Source organism: Vidua macroura, chromosome 8 (assembly GCF_024509145.1).
Source record: "Vidua macroura isolate BioBank_ID:100142 chromosome 8, ASM2450914v1, whole genome shotgun sequence".
NCBI classification, from domain to species: Eukaryota; Metazoa; Chordata; class Aves; order Passeriformes; family Viduidae; genus Vidua; species Vidua macroura.
Window position 1 is genome coordinate 34,926,575 of NC_071578.1, and position 26,078 is coordinate 34,952,652.

Genomic DNA, 26,078 nt, shown 5'->3' on the forward strand with positions numbered 1-26,078 from the left:
TGCTTAAGTGCTGAAGGGTATCTGAAATATCATACAGCTTACAGGGAAGCTGAGGGAGGATGCTGGAAAGGATAAGGAGGAAAATGGAGAGAACCAGTCCTGAAAACAGGCAAGACAAGACCCTGCAATATATTCAGGTGAGAAGAAATCTGAAGGCACTTCCACCCAGCTCCTGCTCTGCCCCCCTCTGTGTTCCAATGGGAAGTTTTTTCAGAAGGCAGTGTGCAATATTGGATCTGCACCCTTGAGCCTTTGCACCAGGACTGGGTCCCCTCAGACTGCTACCCACAAACCTTCAGCGTAAGGATCTGGTTAGAGCGCAGGGCTGCAAGTGTGGTGCTTAGGTATTCCTGGGGAACAGGGAACACACACGAGACAAACGGGGTCAGTTAGACAAACAGCACTTCTGAGAGCAAACGCAGCATGGCTGGTCTCCCCATTTCCCTGAGTGGCACTTTGCAGCAGCTTGAGTGGCCCTCTCACCCTGAATGGGCAGCCCCAATGCCTGGGCTTATCCCTCACAGCAGTGCAGGCCACACAGATTCATACAGACAAAAAAAAATAGGAAACTACAACAAGAGCCAAGGCACATACCCTAACCCTGTATTTCCTTCCTAAGAAAACAAATATGAAAGAAAACTGAAACATCATCCCCGGTTTGTCAGGATGCTGGTTTTCATTTCCTCACCCAGAACATCTGACAAAGAACCTTATCAAACAGAAAAGTAAGAATAAATTGCAATTCGGTCAGCAGTGTCGCATTTTTGCAACAAGGCCCATCCTAATTTTCATTCAGGGAGGAAGAAAGAGAACTGCACCTCTGCTGGCTGAGCTGTGCCTCTGGCTCCCTGAACTTGCAGTTCAGGACAGCCTGTCCTTGAGTTGATCTGAGGACAGTCACCCCTCCTGTGAGTGTGTCTCAGCCTTGAACAACTCACGGGCTTTTTATAATGTTGAGCTTGGTGCCTCATGAGACCAAAAGTATCTCCATGAGAGGCAAGGAAACACTGCCAGGATGTGAGGCTTTGCACCCGCCCTTTTCCCGCTGTCACAGCCCTGCAGCTCACCAGCCAATCTACAACCCTGACCCACCAAACCAGTGTGCTCTGCCCCCAGGCCTGAGCCCAGGCTATTTCCAGGGATGCACCAGCTCCCTTCCCAGTGTTGCTTTGGGTCCTGCCACTGCTTTTCACCTTGAATACTGGGGACAGTCAGAGCCAAGGGCTGTAACAGGAACTCAGGACACTGCTCGGGTGACCAGTGTTGTTGGCTTCTTTTTAACATAACAATCTAGTGAGCCGGCTCACTAAATAAACACAGCTGACCAGCTGTTATTGCACGGGGGACTGGCACTTCCCCACGGCCCCCTTCTCCCTTGCTGCCAGCCGAGCTCACTCTCCAGTGGCTCTGCTGCTCCAACCCTGCTCCCTCTGGGCCAGGGACCAGAGCCCAGCTGATTATCCAGAGGCCCATCAAAAATAAACAGAAAGCTCTTAAGCTTGTCTCCCTGTACACCCCGATTACAAATTCCAGCCACTTCATATGATGTCGTTCCAATGCATTTCCAGTGGATTTTCAGCACTCTGGTTGTTTTTAGAACTGGTTAAATCCCCTCAAACCCCATGATGTTCTCTCTCCACTCTTGGCTGCAGCACATGCTGACCAGGCCAAGACAAAGGGGCAGGTGGGGCAACATCCTGGCTTTCATTAAAAAGCTGCTGGCATCAACCGTCCCACTCAGCCTCTTCCTTGCAGGGAGAAAGTCCACCAGGCTTGGGGACCAGCACGGGGACCAACTCGTGGGGACCTGACAGAGCACCATGGCCAGGCAGTGCAGGGTTACCCTCAGGCAGGGAGCATAACCCTTCCCCTTGTCTCTATGCAGGGATGACACCAGCACGAGGGAGAAGAAAAGGGAGGAATGACGATAGAGTTTTCCCCAGGTCTTCAAACCCCACACTGCTCCAGGCCACCCAACCAGAGCAGAGGCTGTGGAAGCAGCACGGAGCCAGTGCAGCAGCTCAAGGCATGAGTGGGTGACCTCTACTCCTCCAGAACCCCAGGTTTCACTGGATTTTGGGCTGAGGACCTTCCCCTCTCCAGCACAAAGCACAGGAGGGTCTCCGGGAAGCAGAATTGACAGCAGCTATCTAGGGGTCAGCTCTGGTGGGCAGGAACAGACAGACCGGAGAACCAACATCCCTCCTGGAAAACCTTATCTGCTGCTTTTCTGCGAAACACATCCATCAGCCAAGCGCTGCCCCGGGGGCCCAGATGACGCATCCTGTTAATGGAACGATCTCTACTTCCAACAAAAAGCCATTCAGACGAAGGAGGATTAGCATGCAGGAAGGCACGGGACGGAGGATAATAACGCTAATGACTTACCCTGTGCGGGTACTCTGCACACTGACCCTGTGAAAGACGAGGATTAAAAAGGAAAGGGTTTAAACCACAAACAGAGGCGACCAAAATAGGTGCGCAGGGTCAGATCCAGACGGTGTAAATCATTGTGACTGTATCAAACTCAGTGCAGCTATGTCAATTTGCACCTGATAAGCACCCTGCCTCCTGTCCCCATCCCCTGAGCCCTCTGCTCTTGGTACTCCTCACTCACAGTCAGATCAACCAGCACCAAATCCACCAACTCCCTTCCTCTATTTTAACTTTTAACAAGGCCCCCATTGAGATTACCTTCTCTCCTTTTTGTCCTGGGGGTCCCTATAAGAGAAAAGTTACCAAAAAGGCCTCAGTAAATGAAGGAATTCAGTGAATGCAAGGGGAAAGGGATTAGGGTGAGAGATGGGATAGGGATGAAATACTTACAGGTTGTCCCCTGGGACCTGCAGCACCCTTTAAAGAAACACAGAATTGAACATGGGATGATTTTCCATTTACAGTGACAAAAAGACAACGTATGGAGTAGATGAAAAACTGAGCTGTTAAAAACAATTGTGAAGAAAATTCCCAAGAGAGATCCGGGTTCCCTTTGTTACTCTGGAGGAGTGAAAAACGCACACATGCTCTGGCCGCACCACGGGGGGGAAATATAAAAAGGAGAGGGAAAAAATCATCAGGAAAACACACCCTTATTGTTCCCAGGACCTCAGCTGACAGCGCGTCTCCTCGGCCGACGCTCTGGGATGGAACCAGAAGCAGCCAGGACTGAAGCCCGAGCTGGGATTGTGCAACAGGGGAGTGGGGAGGGGATCTTCAACATGTGCTTGCCAGAGGGCTATACTGACACTCGGGCTCAAAAAACAGAATTACAGAATTAGCAGAAGAAAACATTCAACACCTCAGTGAGCGAAGGTGACTACAGAGCCTCTCTCTTAACATACTCATATTTGGGATTTCATCATCAGAGATGTCAAGAGGAACAAGACACCATTTGGGCTTCCATAAAGTGCAGTCTAAGTTTATCATTTTCAACCAAAAGCGTTTCAGTATGATGCACATATGAAACAGAGCTTCAAGAGGGTGGGGGGGGTGGGGGGGAACCACATTTAATACAAAAAATATGCTTTTTTTGGTTATTGTTAGATAAGTTGAAAGCTGCCAGATGGGTTTTCAGAAATCTTTCCATCAACTTTTACTTGTCCTATGAGGCCAACCACAAAAAATGTCAGCTCCCAGAATATATTTAAAGAACATAATTGCTAAGTGCAAGGAAAACACATCCCATGAGTAACTAGAGAGTTGCTGTTGTGGCATGATGAATGTGCAAGCCATAATGCAAAAATTACAGACATGCATCCCAGCACTGCTATTATGAAGTTACAGAATTAGGGATGCAGCTAGTGCATCAGCTGAGGTAGGATTGCTACCCTGCCCGTGAGCTTGTTTCCAGCTGAGGCACAACATCACTGCAAACCAACCCATCACCCGCAGACAGAGATATGTATTTTTACCATCTCCCCCTTCTGTCCAGGATGCCCCTGCAAAGGAAAGGAAACACATGTCAGCTTTGGCCACTGCAGACTGTAGATGATGTTGATTTAACAGCTTCTGCTGAGTGAAGTGTGTGTCCCCAGAGCAGTACAAGAAAGGTGCTATCACATCTCTCCTGGGGGTGAAGTTCCTCATGGCAAAAAGAGGGTCCTGCTGCAGGAAATTAGAAGCCAGAGGTATGGGCTACCAACCAGCTCCTTCTCCATTACAGCACTGGAGGAGTGTGTGGGGAACCTGGCTGCATGGCTGCTGCGTGGAGCTATGGATTTCATGTCCACTGGCTTCATGGAGAAGTAGCTTGTTTGTGCCCAGCTCTGAAGGATGGGAAGAACTTGGGTTTCTACTGCAAATCTCTAAGGACAGCATGGAGGTCTCACAGAGGTCTTTAGGATCCTTCCCTCCTCTACTGCAGCTCTTTTCAGCACGGCTGCAAAGAGAAGGAAGCTGTTGGCTAAGGCAGAGGGCTGATACCTCAGGGATCTGCTCTGCCTGTCTGATTCTGGGTGGGAGTGCTTGCTAAGGCTTTCTCTGCAGCAGCCAAGCTGCTGCACTTGTGAACTATTTTACAGATTTACCTAGAAAGGAATAGGCCATACTCTGCTTTTCTTAATCTCCTGACTCCTGCATCTCCTCCTGCCTGCCAATCTCCTAATTTTCTTTTAATCCATGCATGTGCATGACATTGCAAAAGAATCCCCTTTAAACACACGGTGTAACACACAGGCTGCAGCACAGTGGGACCTAGCAGGAGGCAGGGCAGAAGCCTGCAGAGAAGTTCTTTGCTTACCGGTTTGCCGTCCAAGCCAATAGGGCCCTGAAAATAAAAGAGGAAAAATGATGAGAAATGCTTTCCCCGGGGTGTCTGTCCATCTGCCCAGGAAGCACTATGTGCCACAAGACTGTGTGGGCTGGAGTGACATGAGGTGACTCCTTGCCCTCCTGTCCAGTCCTGGCAGGTCCCTGGCCCACTGAGTACCAGCCCAGAATTCAAACTGCTTCAGCAGGGACTTGCTCGCTGTCAGCACATTTCAGCAGCAGTGCTGGACACAGGAGTAGAAGCAAGGATGGATTCATAGGCAATTTGCAAAAAAAAAAACCTCAGAATTAAAAATTTTACAGCATTCAGTAAACTAGTTGAATATCAGTAGTTTTCTCAAGACTTTGATTTAAAAAGGCACCCACCTTTGGGGGAAGAGGAATTTTTGCAAATGATGGAATAATAAAAGTGTCTCAGGGAAGAGGTGACATACAGCTCAACACATGCTGAAGGTATTGTTTGATGAGAAACAGGCTCCACAGGGCTGTCCCACCCAGCAGTTTCTCATGAGCTGGGCCGATTTGTTTTCTGCTCCTCCAAAAGCCAAAGACCACAAGGGCCTGGAGAGATCTGCTTCTCCTCAGCCCAGGGGCAGCTCACAGCCCCCCTTGTCACAACGGGCAGAGCCGTGGAGCCCGGTCAGACAGGGGGAGGCTGCCAATTCCTCCCATTTTCCAGGCATGAGAGTCCCCCCTGCAGACCTGCTCTGGCTCATCCAGTGTCCTGGAGCAGCAGCTGAGCTGCCTGGCGGGAGCAGGGATGTGGGGGGTGTTTGTGTTTGCCTCAGGCTTCCTAGCTGTCCAGGATAAATGCACATGAATAAATAGCAACGGATGGAGCTCTTCAGCAGCCTCAGCGCTTCAGAGAGTGCTGCCAGCAACTGTAGGATTGAAATGAAATTTGCTTTGTCCTCTCCTGGGCATTATCTCTGTTCCCTTGCAACTGTGCTGGAGAAGAATTCCCCCTCATGTCCTTTCCCTTTGGCATGACCAGGGTAGCCTAGCACAGTCCCCAACTGACCCTCAACAGGCCAGGCCTTTTTTGGATCCCAGACACTTGCTGCTATTGGAATATCACCTAAAAGCTCAATTAAAGTTGGAATTTCCCCTAGCTGGGGGTTGTTTTCTTTGTTTGGGATAGAGGTATTTCTCAGGATGGTTTTCTTTTACCAAACAGATCTGGCTTTAACTATGTTATTTTAACACTTGGGGCTTTTTATTTAATTAGTTTTCTTTCAGAGTTGTGCGGTTTGGTAGGGTTTTTTTTTTTTTTTTTCTCCCTAAGTATCATTTAAAAGAAAAACAAAAGTAGTAGAAAAAAAATGAAGAAAAAAATTGCTTTTTCCAGTGATATCAGATCAGGTCATTGGTTTCAGGAAGAAATGGTGAGATACAGCAAGCACTTATGAGGCTTCCTAGTAGTATCGCACATCCGTACTTCATAAATTAAGAGTTACACTTACCGGGAATCCAGGAAAACCTCTTGTTCCAGGCTGTCCCTGGGAAGGATGGAACAGAGACAGCAGTTTAGAGGAAGTGAAATGAATTTTGATGGATCCTAAGTCCTCTCTACAGAGCCTTTCCTCCAGCCTCTGACCAATTATCCTACAACTATCCGAAGAGATACCCAATTCCCCTCCAAGGGGAAAGTGTCTTGGGAAGGAGGGGAAATCTCTCATCCCCACTCCAATTTGTACAGGGCCAAGAAAATGCTGGAGCAGCTCCAGTTTGGATTGCAAGCAGTTTCCTTGAAGTTTCTACATTAATTAAATGGGTGTCCCTAGCCCATATGTTAGGCTTTTGGAGTATATTCCAGAGGCTGAGCTCATTTTATGGCAGTTCTTGCTGCCATAAACCTGAGATGTTTAATGCAGGGTGCTGTTCTGTGCAAGACAAGCCTTGCAGGTCACTGGTGTCTAAATACAACCATCCCTCTCCTCCTCCTCCCTTCATCTTATATTCCAGTTCATTCATTTTCCTCAGAAATAATTCTGGAGATGATATTTTTTCCTCTTCTGCTTTTTTTTTTTTTTTTAATTTTTATTTGTGTCCTCTGAGAGCTAAGACAAGAAGGAGAGTTAGGCTGTGTGATGAGAGGAACATAAGCACCACAACTTTTCCCCCTGCCCCTTCCTGGCTAGCTAGCTATGGCTACCAGTTTGGGATCAGGTACAGCAAACACTGGCTTGGGATGTGTTTGGCAGCTTCTTCATCCCCTGCTTAAGAACACCAAAAAAAGAGAAAATGTCCTGGCTGTTAATTTTTTGTAGTTCTTCAATTTTTGGGGCCTGTGACAAGGTCACAGTTACCATAGTTTTGTTGGTATCCAGGAAAGGTACCACTTCATTTAAGGATTTTTCAATCTGTTTTCCAAGAAAAAAAAAGGAAGGAAGCATATGGTCCATCTGGCCCAGACTTCAGCAGATCTTGAAGCACTCTCATGTAGATAGAAACAGCCGGATGAGGTAAATCCTGTGCCACGCTCATCAGCTGACCTCTGTGGCATCTTACCCTGAAAGCTGTGCTATGATGCCAAAATGCCCAGCTTCCTTATGTGTTCTCTCATTTTGGGGAAAAAAAATGCTTTCTTCAGCAATTTGAGCTGCCATGACTGGATTGCTGAAGCCCCACAGGAGTTTCCTAGGATAGAGCTGGGCATAAACAGGGTGCATCTCTGCCTTAACTAGAGTGATCCCTTGTGGTGCTGAGGGAAGGGCAAGGAGGAGATGGGGCTCCTGGGCTGAGGTTGAGGTTTGCCACAGTGAAGCAAAAACAATCCTTTGGGAGACCTCAGAGTTGCACTGATAGGGAAAACCTTCAGGTAACATCTCCAGCCACCCTCTGTCTGCAGAGAGACTCAGTGAGGGTTGACCCCTGCACAGGATGGATCCAAACAGCCTCCTTGCAGGGTGTGAGGGATGCCCCCGCCACAGAATCCCTCACTTCACACTGAAGAGCTCTGTTTTTCCACGCAATGCTAGCAGGACCTAATTACATTTGCATTATTTCTTTAGTTCTGCAAAGTTGAACTTGGTCAGCTTTGCTTTGAAAGATACACACAAAACCACCTGGCCCTGTTGGCCAGTGACCAGGAGGGAAGATAGGCTATAAATTAAAGGATCTGTCCACTGCTGGCTTCTGAAAAGGCAAGAAGCAAGAAGAGCCTAGCCAGAATTCTGGTTCCCTGTTGGACACCTCCCTGACAAAAAGTGCTAAAAAAAGAATTAGGGAGAAAACCTGGAAATGGTGCAATTTGGCTTCCTCTGTAGACTACAGACTGCTGCTTCTTTCTCCTTGGAGGACAGCAGAATGATTTGCACGGTATCACGCCAAGACAACAGTTCAGCAGCGAGCAATTCCAAGAGACTGTTTTTGTTGGGTGGCTGGTTTTCCTTGTCTCCTTTTAAAAATGTTGATTGTATGAAGTATGTAATCCTGGGAGCTGCCAAATCATGGAGACCGTCTGTTTCTGCCACTATCGGTGCACTGTCCCTCTCTGGCCAGGAATTAAGCAGCTCTGAGCTCAGGCAAAAACTTTAACCTCCAAACAAAAATCTGGAAACTATTTGTCATCCCACATCTTTCCGAGTGGCCCCTTGGCCAGGGTTTCCGTGTTTGTCTTCAGTGCTCAGCCATCCTTTTGACCTATCACCAGCTCCCCAGGAAACTGGATCATCTTCACAGTAGGCTTTGCAGGGGGAAGTGTGGAGTTGGGCCGGCCCTGGCACCTCAGGGTTTTGACTGGTGTAGGCAAAACCCCATTTTAGATACCATTTGCCACCTAATTTTTCTGCTGCTTTAAAGATGCAACGTGCTCTGCACTTTCCCAAACAGCAGCAAAGGCAGCAGCACCAAAGCAGACAAAACTGTCCTGCAGACCAGGCGCGGGTCCTTCAAGAAAACTGTCTCCTTTGCAGAACCTGATGGCTTTTCTCTCTGATTACTATAATTACACTGTTCAGAAGGCTGAGAGCCAGAGCTTGTGAGAAACAGCAAAAGCAACGGGGCACTTACCCTCCAAAATCTGCTGTTTGTGAGCAGGGTGGTCTTGCTCAGACCTTAGCTTGAGAGACTTGCCAGCCCCTCTTCCTTGCCTGGACACGTGGCCAGGGACCATCTGCTAGGCATAAAGCACGTGGGGAGACCCATTTGGGTCCTGGGCTTTGGTTCTGTCGCTTCTCAAACTCCAGCATCCCCGGCAGGTGGGCCTGGGGACCAGCAAAGCTGTTTTTTATTAGAAACACTTGTCATGGGGCTTTTGGGAAGTTAATTGGAAAGCCAGATGTAGCCAAGTGTTCGCACTGCCTGGGTCTCTCTCACTTGACCTCGGCTGTGAAACAAAGGTTGCCAGCAGCCCATCCTCTCTGCAGGTCAAGGACGGTGCTCTTCACAGGTTAATCAAAATCGGAAGTGCCCACTGGGAGGGAGAGAATTGAATCTCCAGGTCTTTTTTCATGGAAATCTCCGGTGGAGGCTGTGCAGGGATGGAGTGGAGAGGTCAGGCTGCACATGCACAAAAGCAGAGGCTTGATGGCTGAACCACAGTGCAAGAAGCATCCAGCATTTAGGGCACGTAAACACTCCAACCCTTCATCTTGGTCTTTTTTTATGACCCAGTCCTTGCAAAAAGTTTTGTCTGGGTGCCTCGTTGCACCTTGTAGAGACACTTTTACTGGAAGAGGGTGCAAAATCCTGCCTTTTTACAGACAGATAAGTGGTAACCATGCTGACAAAGAGCTTCCAAGATTTTGGTACACGACAAAGACCTCTGAACTACCCTTTGTCTTTATGAGCTCCCCAGTTACTGGCTTAGCTCTGATCCTGCCCATCAGTAAAATCAGGGGGCTTGTTCCCTTGCTGATTAAACCAAAGGCTGAAATTAGCTAGTCAAAGGGCAAATTTTCTCCGAAAGTGATAGCAGCCCTGTTGCACAAAGGAAATATGCTTCTTCCTTTTAAATGCAGGACTTTGGTTTCCTTGCCAAGGGAAGGCTTCCTCATTTGTTCTGGAATATGAGCTATAATTTCATTATATATAGTATATAATAGCAGTATAAAACCAAGGCTAGCTCAGCATGGGAACCACATTATACAGGGTTTTTGCTCTTTCCAGCTGATGCTGAGTCTCAATGTCCCTCCTAAGCCTTCCCCAGTAACTTGCCCACATCCTGCATCAGACAAAAATAGAGAGAAAAGCCACTTACAGGTGGACCGCGGGGCCCGATGATGGACATGCCAGCTTCTCCTGGAGCACCCTGCAGAGAGACAAAGCAGAGGAAAAGGGGTGAGAATAGGAGAGGAAAACACAAAGACAACTATATTCCTGTCAAGACTGAGGGTGCCTTAGGTGTGAGGGTGCCTTAGGTGTGAGATCTTCAGGGCTTATGGGGCAGCTGCTGTTCTGCCTCCCCCAGCTCCTGCCTGATACTTTGGGAGAAAAGATGTCCTTGAGAGCTGCTCGGATGTGCCAGAAAATGGAAACTGCACAGCAAGGAGAAGTATAAACACATAAAACACTTTCTGGCAAAACAGAGGTTTTGCCCCATTGCAAGTGTGAAAGATGGCCTGAAACCCTTTCTGTTTCCTTCCTGTGAGTTCCAGGAGGGTTGTGTCCCGCAGAAGAAAGAAAAAGAGGGATGTGCTGGGCTCCAGGGAAATGGGAGCTGCAGGCAGCTTATTTGGCTGCCTCCAGAAATGCCTCGCTTGCGTACTTCTCAAACTCAGTTGAGATGTGGATGAAAACAAAGCAAAGTGCTTGCTGGAAAAGGAAACAGCTGCCTCTCCAATTCCTAGCCACCCACAGCGTGTGATGGGCAGAACATGTCACTCTCTTTGGAAACATGGTGTATTCCTGAGCGGCAGCTCCAGAGGTGCCCAGGGCTGAGGAGCTTTGGGACAGAGCATCCCATAAACCAAGCAGCCTGCAAGAAAGCAAAGCACTTTGCAAAACAAAGCTATGGACTGCCAAAGATTTAGGGCTCTCAGGGAGGCCTTTGGGGCAGCAGGAGCAATTAGGAGTGATTTTTTTCCATTGTTTGTTTGTATCTATCTGCTGTCCCTTCATGAAAACTTTGGCCAGAAACAAATGCAAGGATATGCAGAGAAAAAAGCAGAATGGCTTTGGGTGGGAAATTTTGGTCTGTTGGATGTTGGTTGGCTCCAATGAGCAAACAGTGAACACAAGGATGAAAAATCTCTATCCTGCCTTCCCCTTCTGTGTGGTGTTTTTCTCTCTATTATGAAGATGAGCAAACGGGTCTGGTATGGTACTGCAGAGATGACCTTCCTTGTCAGGTAAATATCCATACCTTTCTTAATTTCTACACGTTGTAATTCAATTATTCATGAATCCCAAACACCTCCATTTCCCTGCTCTCACAGGTGGGAGGTACTCACAGCTCTGGGGAAAATATACTAACACTGAAATGCCAAAAAATTCAAAACAGGGGCCAGCAGTAGGATCGCTTTCTAAACCAGCACTTCTTTGTGGGTACAAATCTTAACTCACTGCACAGCAAACAGGCTGTGAGATGGTGTCCCACAGACCATCACCTTTCCTCAGGAGGGAGAGGTCCCACTGTGTCAGAAATAGGAGCATGCCATGCCACTTTTATTCCTCGCTCCCACCTGCACCAGGGATCAGGCTAACCTGGGAGGCAGAGGGGAGCTGCAGGTTGGTTGGGGCAAGCAGAGCTGCCAGAGGGGGAGAAAGTCAATGGTTAAAATCCAGGAAGTCTTGAAGGAAGCCCTGCATGTGCCCACTGGCTCTTACGCTGTTAGTAAATTGTCATAAACAAGAAACACAGCATCTTTGGAGGCTGACTGGCCTGGAAGGAATTTGGGAAATATACTTGCACTGACACGGAAGATGGGGCAGCCCAGGGGTGTGGAAGCCCAAAGCTGGCTGCAGTGGCCATGACTGTGACAGGGGAGCTTGGGCTGACCCTAGAAGAGGACAGTTTGGGGGTGCTACAGGGAGCTGACTCACCTTCTCTCCAGATTGCCCTTTTAGTCCCTGGGTCAGTGGCAGCCGTCACAGCCACATGCAAGAGGGGGCAGGGAAGAGAGAGAGAGAAAGGAGAGAGAGACAAACACAGGCGTCAGCGGCAAAGGCACGCTCTCCCACCCCACCACCCTGGCCATGGGGCTGGCATGAGCAGGGCAGCCTCAGCTCCTGCCCTGGTCCTCTTCCCCATCCTCACCATGGGATGCCCGAGCAAGGAGCAGCTCCAAAATACAGCACTCAGCCAGGCAGGGGATGGCCCCTGTTGCACAGGACAGAGTTATTTGGAAGGGGCAGCTGCCAGTGGCAAGCAGGGGTGCAGGTTAGGAAACCCAGGGTTAGCAAGCCCAGCTGGCGCACGAGGTGGCAGCGGGAGACACCCAAACAGGGGGATGCTGAACCAGAGGAGGGCCTGGATAGTACAGCAGGTGAAATGGAAACACCTCCCCAGCATGTACGTGGCTTGCAGGGCTGGTCACCCTGCTGAGACCAGGGGAGCCCTGCAGGTGTGGGGCTCAGGGAGAGTAGTTTTGCTTGAATTGACAAGGATTATCCTGAAAGCCACCCTTCTCCACCCCCAAATCCTGGGGGTTGGAAGAGAATGGGAACGCTAAGGCACACAAAAGAGGGTTTGACTTACCGGCCGCCCAGGGATTCCCATCGAACCTTTGTCCCCCTGGCAATTAAGGCAAAAATCAGAGAGAATTGGTAACTGGCCAAAAGCAAGGTTATAAAACAGCACAACTGAACTAAGCCACAGCAGCAGCTTCACACTGTGGTGCAAGTGTCCAGGGATTTTGAGAGGGAGAAAGTTAAAGAGTAAAATGTGTTTGCGTGTGCCCGAACCTGTCTTTAGAATGTGTGAGCCACCAGTTCATTTCCACATATAACAAACCCACACATCTCACAATAGAAATTACATACAGCAATTTAGGCAGCAAAAGGAGGACAGGAGTCTCCAGTCAAACAAAGTACTATCCCTATTTCCAACACTTCATAAAATCCAGGTCCTGGGAACTGGCTTCCTGCAGTGGCCAACTGTCACATTTTTCTTTTTCTTGACCAAAGTCATCTGGGTGTTAGCTATTTATTTATAGAGTTATCACTTTAAAACACAATTCTCTTAGACTTAAAAATACTGTCCTGTCCAGAAGCAAGAGAAAAATGTGAGAACACAAGCTGACACAGGAAAAAGCACGTCTGGAAGAAGACATATGAGCAGCTGTATTCAGTGTCCTCTACCCCTTTGAGATACTTCCCAGTGCATTGTCAGCATGTGAGTGATCCTAACAGTGGTTTTGGGAATGACTTTGGGTCAGGTGACACTGGACAGAGCCTTGTAAACACATGAACATAGGACCAGTGACAATTTTCTTCACCCACTTACCTACAGGGCAGTTGGCTGACTCTTACAGCTAAATTGTACTATGCAATTACAAAAAAAAAAAAAAAAACAACCCCAAATTACCCCCTCTGCATTCCTGGTCACCAAAACTGAAGGCTGTGCAGATCTGGAAGACAGCAGCTCATTGCTAAAGGATCTTGATGATTATGGCTTCAGCAGTCATGTAGCTTTTGCTCTATATTTTGCAAAAATGACGTGATAATAATCCCTCAGTTCTGTTTCCAGTGATGTTTGGGGTTTCCTTATGTAAAACAGAATGCTCCTGCCCCTGGCTGACTATGTCTGTAGACATAAACCTGGTTTTCTGGTTTCTGCAGCTGGAGACACCAGCCCCATTGGTGCCACCTCTTTATGCCTCCCCACACGTTCAATCCTAGCGTGTGTGAACATAATCTGAAATCTCTGGAAGGGGAAGGCACTTAGCTCTGTTTGTCCTTCTGGGTGTACACAAAGGCTGTGTATCCCAAACTCAAACACTATTGCTTGAGATGAAACCATTCCCTGGTGGAAGCTCAGCCACGTCCCTCTGCAGAGCTGGGGGGGCTGTTTGGTATGGGGGGCACTCCTTTCCAATGCAGCATATGTTGTGATAAATTGAAGAGCCAGGTACACTTTGCAAAAGCACCCCTTTCAGATGGATGAAACCCTGAATAGCTGCTTGATTTTAAGTTTTGTTGAGGATATGTTATGGGAAACTGCTGTCTTCTAGGGTTTTAGGTAGGTTCTGAGTTCTGCTAATATTTGCCTATCTCTGTGTGCCAGCAGTGAGCGGAGCTCCTGGTGTCGGCATCTGGCCCTGGGATTACTTTGCGGCTGCTGGAAAACATAATACTGAGCTTTCCTCTGCTTTTAGTCCCTTAAATGCTGCTTTCCTCCAGAGCTGAGTCCAGGCTGATTTCCCTCGTGGTTTTTGAGGTAAATGCTGAATTTGCTTCTTCTGCCTCTGCTGTGGCTGGTGCCCGAGCAGGAAGAGCCCAAGGTCAGGGCTGAGCTGTGTCAGGTCCCCCGCGAGTACCTGGAGTGGCACGTGACGGCACCGTGTCTGGAATGTGATTGTGCAGCTACAGCAAAGGGGGAGCTCCCAGCAGACAGCAAATAAATGCCAGATGTTTATAAGGAAAGGTTGTCTGTGACAGGGAGCCAGGAAAGAGCACTTGTGGGTGGATGATACCGTGTAGGTTGGTTACAAAGTCATGAAAAGCTGCCTGAAGCTCCCACATCAGAGTTAAAAGAGCCTGACAAGCAACCAGCAGCCCCTATCCTGAGCCAGGGGAGAGTCAGCAGCACAGTTTGCATTTCCTTCACTGGGAAACTGCCTGCTATGGCTCGTGCAGTCTCCAGGTGAGCTGCAGCCTGCAGAGCAGGGAACCATCACCAGGAAATCATGCTGCTGTAATTCCAAAACCCACGCTCCTTCCTCAGTTATGACTAACTCAGATGCAGATACTGTTATTATGGATTTTTGCATTTGTCCCAAGGTGACTTAGGCTTTCTAAATCCTGCTGCAACTAGCAAATCCCACCAGCGAGAACACTGAACACTTTGCCTCTTCAACCAGACCCTCAAAGACATCTTCAAAAGTAGTGTTTCCCACACACAGGAGGGTCCATGAGAATTATGCTTCCCTTTAAGTTTGGACCTACAAAGCTCCTGTGGTCCCTACTCTGTATGGGCCATGTCGTGTTTGCAATATTTTATTCCAGGTCCCATTTTTTATGCAAGTCTACTTTCTATCACCTTATGAATGCTGGGGGCCTCTTGATCAAAGTACTGTCAGACAGAAAGAATGAGGGAATGAAACAGAAATAATGAAGTATTTACCAGGAGCTGTGGCCTTTCTGTGAGGCCCTGGAACAAAATACATTGAAACAGCAAAAGCCAGCCTCAAACTCTGAAAGGAGGGCTTGATAAAGACATGGAATCACATGGAAGGCTTTAGGAAACAGAATGGTTAAAAAAAACTCTCCACAGCTCCTTGACCATCAGCTCTGATTGCTTCGGTTTCCTAATCTCCTGCTTGTGAAGTTTCCTCTCCTTTTGGCACGACTCTACCCACAGCTCTCCGCACAAGCTCTGAAGGTATCTGCAAGTCCACGGAGAACAAGCTAATTACAGGGCTTTGACTTTCTTCCTTAGTTTCCATCTGCTAAATATTATTTTTTCATGTATGGAATTGCTGCAGTTGCCACAGAAATGTTGCATGATCAGAATGGGAGAGAAAATGTCCGTGAGAGGATCATTTGCTTCGGATGTGGTCCAGACAGCAAAAGGACTATTGCACGATTTCATCACTTCCTTCCTTCCTTCACCCCTTTTAGTCCCAATCTCATCAAATATCTTACATGACTGCGGGTTGCCCCTGTCTTCACCAAAGCCTGCACTGACTTCAGGAATAAGGGTGGAAGTGTTCATTGGGCAAGAGAGGAACATGAAGTTCCCTTCTGCTGCTCTGGTGGTGCTCACCCATTCCCCTGGCTCTTGTTGTCCTAGACTGCAAGCAGGGTTCAGTGCATTTCTAATGAGTATTTCTGCCCATCTCCACACTCAAGCCAACACCTGCACTGGGAGCTAAGCCCTGTCAAACAGTGTGTTGTCTCTTTTGCACGCTGGGAAACAAAAACAGGAGAGAGATGTGAGGTGGTCATTGCTTTGGGGTCACTATCCAGAACAATGTGTGTGACAATCAGCCAGGAAGGAGCTTGGGTCGTTGCTCATAAAACCTTTTCCATTTCAATCATGAGAAATAGGGAAGGGTGGGGGAATACTTCCTATGGTGACATGTAGAACTCACTTGGCTTTTCAGAGGTGAACCTTTGCTCACAGTGACTGAGCTGATCTCACTCACCAGCTGATCAGAAACCCAAGAGGTCCTGAATGAGATGAGGGTCCTACTAGTCCAAGATAAACTCTACTTTGGCTAAGAACACTCAGTCTGCCCAACTTCCTCTTGTTATTTCCATTGGCTGTAGCATTCCTCACGGCTTGTCCTAGAAGTCTGCTTGCAGAGACAGGTTCAGGGGTCGCAATAAGCCAGGATACAGTAGCATATAATGTCAGCACTTCTCTGGTGGTCCCATGTGCTTCTGCCAGGCTTCAATCTCTCATTACAATATTAGGTTTCTAACCCTTTTTGCTGCAGAGGAAGCCTGGAGTGTGCGTCCTCCTCACCCCACAAAGGCACTGACTGCTCTCTAAAAGACACCTGTGTCGATCTAGTAATTTCTCTCTAATTTCTCACAGCAATAGTAGAAATGCCAACACCACCACCAATTTTGTGCCCATCTCATCTCTTTAGTGGCAACATATGGGCTGCCCAGGCTGAAACGGCAGGGACTGCCATGGAAGGACTCCAGTCGGAGCTGCCTGCAGAGGCGTGATGCAGAGGCTTTTTCCTCCCAGAAAGCCACAGCTAATGCTGAAACACATCCACTTCAGCAGCCAGTCCTGAAAGCCCCTGGGATAAGCTATCGCTGAAGTTTTGTGTGGATCAGGACTTCCAGCTGTGAAATGCTTTCAGACCTTTTGGCCTAGAAGGTGCAACTTTTTGGAAGATTGCTGTCATTAAATAGGTCTGTGCTCGTATATCTGTGGGAGTTCAGTCTATAGCATTTCAGCCTGATGAAAGGGGAAAGAAAATAGGTTGTGCAGCAACTACTACTCAGAACGTCATCTGCAAACTGTTTAAGACATTTTTGCGTGAACAGACAAAAGATGACTACCGTATGTTTAACTTCTCATGTTCCTTCACAGCAACCCTGAATAGTCCCTCTATTGTACACGAATATAAACCATTTCCTCTGGAAGGACCGTGCTAGAGACAATGAGGCATTTCTTTATAATCCTGAGAGCTATCGATACACGGCTTCAGTCCTTGCGTTGTTGCTTCTGGTTCACTGTGGGTCTGGTAATAGCTGCAAGAAAATTTCTGCAATAACCTAGCTATTTTCCTGAAGCCTAAATTGTCTGCGCTGAGGTTTTACATTAGCTAACATTTGAAAAGGAAGCTGTCAACACAATTTTTCCTCTGAAATTGATAGTTGCGCAGCTATACTTGAAGGCCCAGCAGCTCAGCCAGCCCGGGTGAGTAGCAGGGAACAAGTCCCTGCAGCTCAGCTCCTGCCATGTGTTTGTGATCTCTCTTTCCCTTTTCTGCAAGCACATCTCATTCAGCACGTGGCATCCCATGCATGTGAAGCGCACACAGCCGGTTCCCCCAGCGGCTGCGGGGCCAACTGCAAACACACAGATCTCTGCACCACGGGAATCTGCCATGTCCAGTCCCTGCCGAGCTGCAGCCAGGAGTAATCCCACCCCAATCCAGTCCTGAGCTCCCGCAGTACTTGCTGTTTGGGATAGCCCAGGCTGCCAGGACTGCAAAGGTGGCTACCACACCAGACACCACAGACAGGAGGCTGCTAGTTCATGCCCCGCAGACTCCACGTCAACAGCTTCCAAAACCGTAGAGGCTTGGTACTTACAGGCGGACCTGGAAGAGAGAAGAAAAATAAACAATAATTAATTTTTTAATGCAATAAATTCTAACAAGAAGAGCTAGAAAAAAAACATTACACCATCTTTTGGGCTTAATCCTCAGGCTGCTCCCATTTGCTGATGCACTTTCACCAGCTCCCTGCTTGTTAATTAATGTATCCCCACCATTAGCAGCTGCTAATAACTACCGTGAGCGCAGGACAGTCTCTGACAGCCCTGTCAGAGCCCTGTGTTGGGAAGGCCATGCAAGTCAGGCTCTTGACACTGTCAAACCCAGTTTTGGTCCTCCAGCACACATGAGAGTGGGGAACTCGTTATTTGTGACTCCTCTTCACATCCTGCCCACACCTGGGGGCTGAGAAAGTTGAAATTGAGGCGGCAAGAGCCCCTTTGCTGCTAAAATTCCTACCCATTTCCCACCAGAATCTGTAATCTTGCAAAGGTGTGAAATGGCTAACGAGGAAACTAAAGCTATTAAAGATATCAGGTACCTTTTCTCTTTAATACAAGCAAATTTCCCCTTTTCTTCTGCCCCTGATCCTGCCAACCTGGCCTCGGAAGAAATTCCCTCAAATTCTTTGGGTTTCTTTTGTTTTGGAAATCTTTTTTAGAACCTGCCAGTGTGGAGCACTGCATCTCCCTCATACAGAATGCTTGTACAATATATATCAGGGCTTAAACAGCACATTTCTTTCATCAGTTCCCAGAAAATTCCTCAAAATCCTGACAGATATTGTGTGTGTGGAAAGAAACCCCTGGACTCACTATTTTGTGGTTTCCTCTCTGTGGGAGAAGCAAGACACACCATACAACTGTCAGGGGTTTCTACATTTTCCATACTTTATAGACATTCTGTTTTCTTTTTTTTTTTTCCTTCACACAGGGTGCCAAGAAGTAAAGGCTAAGCAGTATAACAGAAGAGCTGACAGATAACAGGCAGCAGCCTCCTCCTTGCACAGGAGGCGGATGTCACGGTGAGCACCTGCGGAACACGTCGTCATCCTGAAAATGCCCCTGGCTGAAAGTCCACAAAAGAAACTGGAGACTTTGGATGAACAAACGCTTTCCACATTGGAAATCTCTCACTTAGCATGACTCTCTCAATACCAGGTTTGGCAACCTGAAACTGCCCTGTCAAATGCCACTGTTAGACATGGCTTTCATTGTGGTTGATCAGAAGAGGTTAGCTCTAGAAAGTAACTTTTGGTCAAAATACAAAGAATAATAACCACCTTCATGATGGCTGACAGAGCTAAAGCCAACACTCACAGCTGGAAGGCTCAACAACTCAAAACAACTCCAAATTTAAGACAGGAGCTATGGGGCGATCCAGATTTGGTTGGCCTGGCAATCACCCACCACCAGTGCTGATGCTGAGGCCACTGTCCTACTTGGTACACCTAAACAACAAAAGGGCTTCTGATCAGGCAGCTCATCTAGGAGGGCAAGGTCAGACTGATGCCAGAATCCTAATTTATGCCATACTGGGAGAAAAGAAAGAAGAAAAAAAAAAAGAGAGAGTTTTCTGAGTCTGGCTTGGATCACAATAAAGTTCTGTGAGAGAACTGTTTTGGAGAGATTTTGTTTCAGACTGAGTGCCCTGACACAAGGTCAATGCTTACAGCTTGCCAATACACGGACTTTATTTCCATTAGCAACGCTTCAGACCCTTAATAACCCACCTAACTGTCTGCGTGGACTTGGGCACGCATGGACTGCGTGAACCGAACTGCTGAGCTAATATTAAAAGAAAAACTTAAGGACATGCAAAGCCTGAGCCATCCCTGCCCTTCCAGCCCAAACACAACCAGCCAGCAGCACAGCCTGTAATGGTATTGCCATACCACTGAGAGCAAACATAAGCTCTTGTTTGCTCCAGAAGCTCCGTCCACAGAGCAGAGTAAATCAGCAATGCCGGCAGCTCTGGGCCATACACCCCACACAGATCAAAGGCAGGAGCAACAGTGGAGGCCCATCTCTGCTATGTGCCCCCTATAAAATTAATGGTTATGTGAAGGGGACTGCACAGTCTTGTGTAAACACTCATCAGTGAGCTGCAGGGACACAGTCTTGGCTGCAATAAGTCAATCGGGAGACACCATCCAGGGACTGGGCTTCAAATGCCGGGATCATCCGTGTGACCCAGGAGAAAGCAAAGCCCTCAGACACAGTCATTTCCAAAAGCAACATCATCTTGCATGGGCTGGAGGAGGAGAAGGAGAAGGAGGAGGAGGAGGAAAGATGTCCTAAAGACAGCAGGAAAGGAGGAGGTGCTGCTGGATAAGCTGTTGCAAAGCACAGGGGATTTTACGAAGCAAAATAAAGCTTCGGCAAAATGCTCTGGTCATATTCTGTCACAGTGATAAATGACAAGGTGGAGCAGAGGTTCTCAAGTGGCTCAGTCCTTAATACAAGTAGTAAATTAATGCACATTAGAGGAAAGAGTGGATAAAAGGACGGAGATACTTGAGCCTCTACTCTCAACAGCCCCAACCACCAGCAGTGTAGTGAGCTCGGCCCTGGCCAAAGCTCTGGCAGAGCTGCTGAGGCCCAGGAAGGGATGCTGACAACCCTACAAGCCAAGGGAACAAACCCACAAGTTGACCAGGCTGCATGGGACCCTTTACAGAAGCCACCTGAACTGCAACAGTCACCACACCACCACTGCCTGTAGTCCCTGTGTCATATGTCTCTTGCAGGCCCAGCCAGTTTGGGGCAACCATGTGGAACCAGGCCTGCTTGCCCCCACATGGGCCAGGTCTTGGTGGTGAACTCCAAAGAGCTCCAGAAACAACCAGGAGCCAACAATCTTGACAGCCACAAGCACAAATCACACCTATTGGGGGTTCCTCCTCTCCTTACAGCAGGCTCTTTTGGGGTGAGACAGAGGTGGTGCTGCACAGGAGATGAGCTAGATCCCCTTTCCCTATAAACAGTCAACAGAGAAAGGATGAGTCAACAGAGAAGCGATAAAAGCTACTGTCAACATTTCCAAGCCCATTCCACAGCGAAGCCCAGCCAGCAGACAGACCCAGAGCTTCCAGATCACCAAATTCCTCAGCCTCGCACGGACAGAGAACCCACACTTGTAATTAGCACCTCCAGATCCTGTGTGTTTTGAAGCTGATCTGGCTGGGAGCGGAGCGATGCCGGTGCTGGCACGCGGGCTGCAGCACGACCGTCCGCCCACGGCGGGCTGCTCAGGAACCGTCTCTCCGTGCCGGCGCCTCGCTGGAAGGCACTGGAGGGCTGTAAGTGACTGCAAGCGCTGTTTATCCAGCTGCGAGGCTTGTGGAGCAGCAGGGGATGGAGGAGGGGACGGGGAAAACGTGTCAGGAGTGGACGAGTGGGAGGAAGCAGTGGTCTCCTGCAAAGAGGAGACCTCCAGAGTACCTTTGAAACGGAACATTGAGAAAACAAAGAATTCTTGTAGGGGTACCCAAGGTCCCTCCAAACATATGGCCTCTGGAAATTAGCACCATCTGCACTGTCCCTTCTCAGCTGCTCTGGTTTTTATGCAGACAGAAAACTTCCTTAAAGAAGCTCTGCCTTTTCGTAGCCCAAGCGAGCAAATGAGCAGCCACCTAAGGGTAGGTCCACCTTATTGCACACACAGAAAGAGAGCCACAGAGCCCTCTGCTCACTTGATCTTCCCCATGGCCCGTTCAACCAGTGAGTGACTGAGCACAACAGAGCTGCAATGACTCCTTTTCTCTCAGCCACTAAGAGAGATAAAATGCCACCCTCCATGCCATAGCCTCACTGGCCTCAGAAAAGGAGAGGCTTCGTTTTGCAAGCCAGTCAGATTTATCCTGATCTGGAAAGTCTCAAGTTCCAAACTATCAGATGTTAAAAGCTGGACGTAGAGGAGCAGGTTTGGTAAGAGGCCTTCTGCTGATGACAGAGATATTCTCCAGCTTGAGTCGGCAGTGCTCTCTGGACCGAGAGGATCATTGAAATGATCCCATCCACTTACGGGCATTTCCTGAAGTCTGGAAAAGTGTCCATTCTCAAAAGGTTCCCAAATGCTGTTGCTTATTTTTTCCCTCTAATTTCTTGGATTCAGGCAATACAGTGTCTGCAATGTATCTTCCAGCCTGCTCCAAGAGCTCACATACAAGGGCTTTTTTTCCCCTCCTGTATAACATATGTAAGACAAGGAGGAGAAAGAGGAAACACGAAGACATTACTGTTGGTTACTTGGGTCATCCTCACAACACACTCTGGCAGCAGGGAAGATGTAAACATGTAATCCATCCCTGTGAGGAAATCCAGCCATTTCACAGACCCACAAGCCAGCCTTAGGGAGTTAGAGAGATACAGTTACTTCCTGACATTCAGGGCTATGTTAATTGATAACAAGATAGCTGTGGCCAGGCAATTAGTTATGAAATGCTGATTGAAATGCCAGCAGCCTGAGCATGACCCTGCCCAGGGTGGCATGGAACCCCTAATTCATGGCTCCATGGGCATTCAGTGCAGACTGACCCCATTTTGGAGCAGGCATACCCCAGCTGGGTGCATGGCGTTTGGCCTATTTTAAACACAGACCATGCTGCAGTTTTCTCACAACAGATCCAGAGTACTCATACTCTTCTACAGCCAACTTCCCTAGCTCCATCAGGGGACAAATTATACAAGTGGAAGCAGAGAAAACATTAACTCAGAGAACTTCAAAAGAAAAGGCAAAAAATGCCATGTGCCTTGCCATAATTCATTATTATTAGCTGGTGGAATTAAAGATAAAATATTAGCAGGTAGAATTAAAGACAAAAAAATATTGAAAATAGTAAGAAAAATTTTAAACACTGACTACCCAAAGCACAACCTCCACTAATTTTGCTTCAGGTTTTGTCAGCAGTGGCAGACAATCTGCGTGGATAACTCACTCTAGAGAGCCGAAGGCCCTTGCAAAAGGCCAGAATCCTCCATCCCTAAAACATCCCTTTCTAGGCTACACCCTTGCAGAGCGGCAAGAGGTTCTTCAAAGGATTGCAGAAATGTTGGACAGTGAAAGGATCATCAGGATTTCACTGCCAAAAAATCTGACCAACGCTAAGCTGAAGCACCAGGTTATGCCAGTCATTCAAGCTCACCCCCAAAATCAAACCCATGACATCACTGAGAGTCAGCAGTTAATATCAGCAGCTGTTGAGGATAAAAGTCACTGCCCAGGCACTCTGAGCATCCCAGCGCATCACCACCACCAGCCCAAGCCAAGCAGAAGGCCACAAGCACAGCACCAAAAAAAGTCCAAAGGATGCTACTATGATCAAAGTAGACACCAAGGTGAAGCCTCACAGAAAAATTAACATGATTAAGCATTAGTCTCAAATATAAAAGAGGGGGGTCTGATAGTGGAGTTTAATCACAGATCCCAAGTGCATCTCCAAACATCTTTGCTTGTTTCAAAATAAGGACAATAGGAGCCAGTCAGCCTCCAGAGCCAAAATAATCTAATAAGGGTAAGTGGGGCCTTTGGCATAACCACAGCCAGCCCGTTAGGCAAATTGAAGTGCTCAACAATAGACAAGCAGAAATATTCTGACAAACATTTGGCAGACCCCCTTGAAAAACAAAGGGCAGGAAAGGGTCAAGAGCAGATGGCCCACACAGTGCTGGCTGTACCCAGGACAAACAGAGCACCTCTGGCCCTGCCAGGGGAGAGATGGTGGGATGGCCAATGCTGGGCAGCACAATGCTCCTTTTGGGCAGGCATCCATGGGTCAGCAAGCTCTTCCCAAGCAGCAAACAATCACATTTGTCCCTGCCATGCGGAAGCACTTAGCACCACAGAAAGCAGAGAAATCCGGGCGGGGAAGGACTCCCAGGGTCAGCTCACCCAGTGGGTTTTCATACTCGAAGGTTTTCCACCCAAGGTTTTCCACTAGTGGTGCAGACCCCTGGATGGTAAATGGAAACCTTATGGTGGCAGGCTGATTCCACTCCACCACCTTCTGCCAAAGAGCCCCCAGGCTCCAGCAAACCACCAGCCCAATACTACTGTTCTTGACTATCCCCCTTTCTCTTCCCCTTCTGCCTCCCCTGAGCAAACCAAACAGAGATTAAAGGATTCCTGTGAAATGAGAGTGACACGAAACTGAAGAGGGAACATCTTCAAAGCAACCAAAAGAATAAAAAGTCTGTACCTAGTCCATTTGGGCAAATATTTCTCTAACCTGTTGCTGTCCTCTGGGGATAGCAACACCACATGCCTCCCTAGTGACCCAGTCCAGGCAATACCCAAGCCCTGATTCATAAGGCCATATTTATTATCTTTCTTAGAGACTACCCAAAATTTCCAGTGTTGTTGTTTAAGTCAGTCAATGACCTCTGATGCACAGCAAATTCAAAGAAGAGATTTTTTTGTTTCTCTCCTTTTTGCGGTTACCTCATGTATTTGATGTCTGCTGTCCTGTTCTTCAGTCTTCTCTTGTCTTTAGACTAAACAAAACCTAATTCTTCCAGTCTCTCCACAGAGGCCATGTTTTCTGGACCTCTGGTTGCTCTCATTGTTCCCCCTCAATGGCCTTTTTGCCTCTTGAAATGCAATATTCAAACAGCAACCACCTCTCCAGCTCACTTCATGAGTCAATGGCAGATGACTTAGTGAAGGCAGAAGACGCGGTGTCTATTTACCTTATCCGCAGGGTCTTACTCACAGAGGGAGGACGAGTTCCTCCCTGTCACCACCTCTGCCTTGCCCTTATGTTCTGACATGTCACTTGTTCTCCATTAGCCCTCAAAGGCTCTTTTCTATAAGAAGCTGATGTTCTCGCTGTCGGGTGTGACTGGCATTTATGTTCCAGTGAGGAGGAAGGGCTCCTGCTCACTCACAAGGAACAACTTCAGCCTTTTCTTACTGTCCTTGACAGTCCCACCTCACCCTAGGCTCTCAGATTTTCATCTTGCACACCCATTCATTTTAAATCCTTTCAGCTTTACTTTCCTCCTGTCTTGAATTTCACTTTGCAGAGGACTTTGTGATTTTCTTTAGCTGATGTCTTCCTGTGGCTCCTTTGCGCTGGCACAACTTCAACTTGTGCCTTCAACAGTTTCTCTGTCAGGCTGCTGAGTTTTCTCAACTTCTTCCACAGTTCCTGCTCTCCAGGGGCACTACCCCACCAATTCCCCAGCTCCTTCTGTGTTTGTGAAATCTACCTCAAACACCTGGGCACCAGAAGCACCTCCCAACTCTTAGTCTGAAGACGCACGTGCCAATTCAATAAGGTACCACTCCAACAAACCCTACCCTTTGGCAGATGTTTGATAATCTCTCTGGAACGCCCATCCTGCGTCCCCTGACACATCCTTTTCCATGCCAGGAATCAGAAGGTGGTCTCTGAAAGCTCTGGAGAGATCCAAACCAGTTTGAAAGTTACAGCTGGTTGTTCAAGAGGAGTCTCTTGTTTCTGCACCGAGGAGCTGGCTTCTTCAGCACTCGGCCAGGCCCTGCACAAAGCCCTATTCCTCAGAGAGTTGCAGAATTAGGAAGGAACCACAAGGAAAAAATGGCCAAAGTAAATCATGGCTGGGTAAAGCAAAAACCAAAATCTATGGCATTTTTACTTCCTGCTGAAAATTATAATCTCTCTTATAATGTGGTTGTCTGGGAAAAGTAGAAAGTTGGACCTTACTACAGCTAATAATTACTTGAATAAATTCTCTGCTCGTGCACTTCAAATGCAAACGGCACACTTTATTCATTTGGCAAATTGCATAATTCATTTTAATCCTATATAATTTTTGCAATTAGCAGCTGATTTTAATAACTAGTGCACTGTTACTTTTTTCTCCCCCTTAATTTTTGTTATTCTTTTCTCTTTTCCATCTGCTAACTCTTTTCTTCTTCCTTCCTCCTTCCAAAATACTTTGCAACTTTTATAACAGCAAATTCTGTCACCTACCCAGGGACCAACAAAGACCATTGTGTTCAATTTATCTTTTAATAGACTCCTTCCTCAAATACCTCACGGACTGCCAGTACTCCCTTCCAGACCCTGTCTCACACCCTTTTGAGTTATGAAAATGTTTGGGAGGGTCTTTCCTTTAGCCCAGACATTTTTCCACCCCAGATGATTGATAGCTCCCAGTTACCACTAATTACCCTATCAGCAATTGGACATGAGCCTAGCCACAGTGCTCTTCCTCCAGAGGCCAGCAATGCATCCCTGTCGCTCGTTATCCTCTTCTTCAAGGATGGAACAAACTTACTAATTAGAGACACCATAAATTCTTCCTTCAGGCTCTTCCTGATGCGTCGCCTTGTTTCCAAACAGAGCATGTGGAGGAGAGTGGGGCTGATGCTAGTCCTTTCAAAAGGAAAAATGTGATGGGGTTTATGAGCCTAAGTGGGTTTGTTCAGCGTGTTTTATGGAGCAGAAGAGGAGAGTATTCATTCAGCCAACTCTAG

General features: G+C 47.8%; 1 protein-coding gene across 11 annotated transcripts in view; it reads right to left on the bottom strand.

Annotated features, from left to right (window-relative positions):
• Positions 1-17,656, bottom strand: part of COL13A1 (collagen type XIII alpha 1 chain) — a 57,807-nt gene extending 40,151 nt beyond the window's left edge. For 9 of the 11 annotated variants that reach the window (XM_053984281.1, XM_053984280.1, XM_053984279.1 and 6 more), the window contains exons 1-10: positions 17,653-17,656; positions 12,410-12,445; positions 11,755-11,781; positions 9,971-10,021; positions 6,231-6,266; positions 4,739-4,765; positions 3,912-3,938; positions 2,827-2,853; positions 2,695-2,721; positions 2,389-2,415 (exon numbers count right to left, since the gene is read on the bottom strand). In XM_053984281.1, the coding sequence (XP_053840256.1) occupies positions 2,389-2,415; positions 2,695-2,721; positions 2,827-2,853; positions 3,912-3,938; positions 4,739-4,765; positions 6,231-6,266; positions 9,971-10,021; positions 11,755-11,781; positions 12,410-12,430 (270 nt within the window). In that variant the 5' untranslated portion in view covers positions 12,431-12,445; positions 17,653-17,656. Of the gene's footprint in view, positions 1-293; positions 351-2,388; positions 2,416-2,694; positions 2,722-2,826; positions 2,854-3,911; positions 3,939-4,738; positions 4,766-6,230; positions 6,267-9,970; positions 10,022-11,754; positions 11,782-12,409; positions 12,446-17,652 lie in introns of all 11 variants that reach the window. The other 2 variants (XM_053984272.1, XM_053984273.1) reach the window with 2 other exon arrangements.
• Between the last annotated feature and the right edge of the window lie 8,422 nt (positions 17,657-26,078).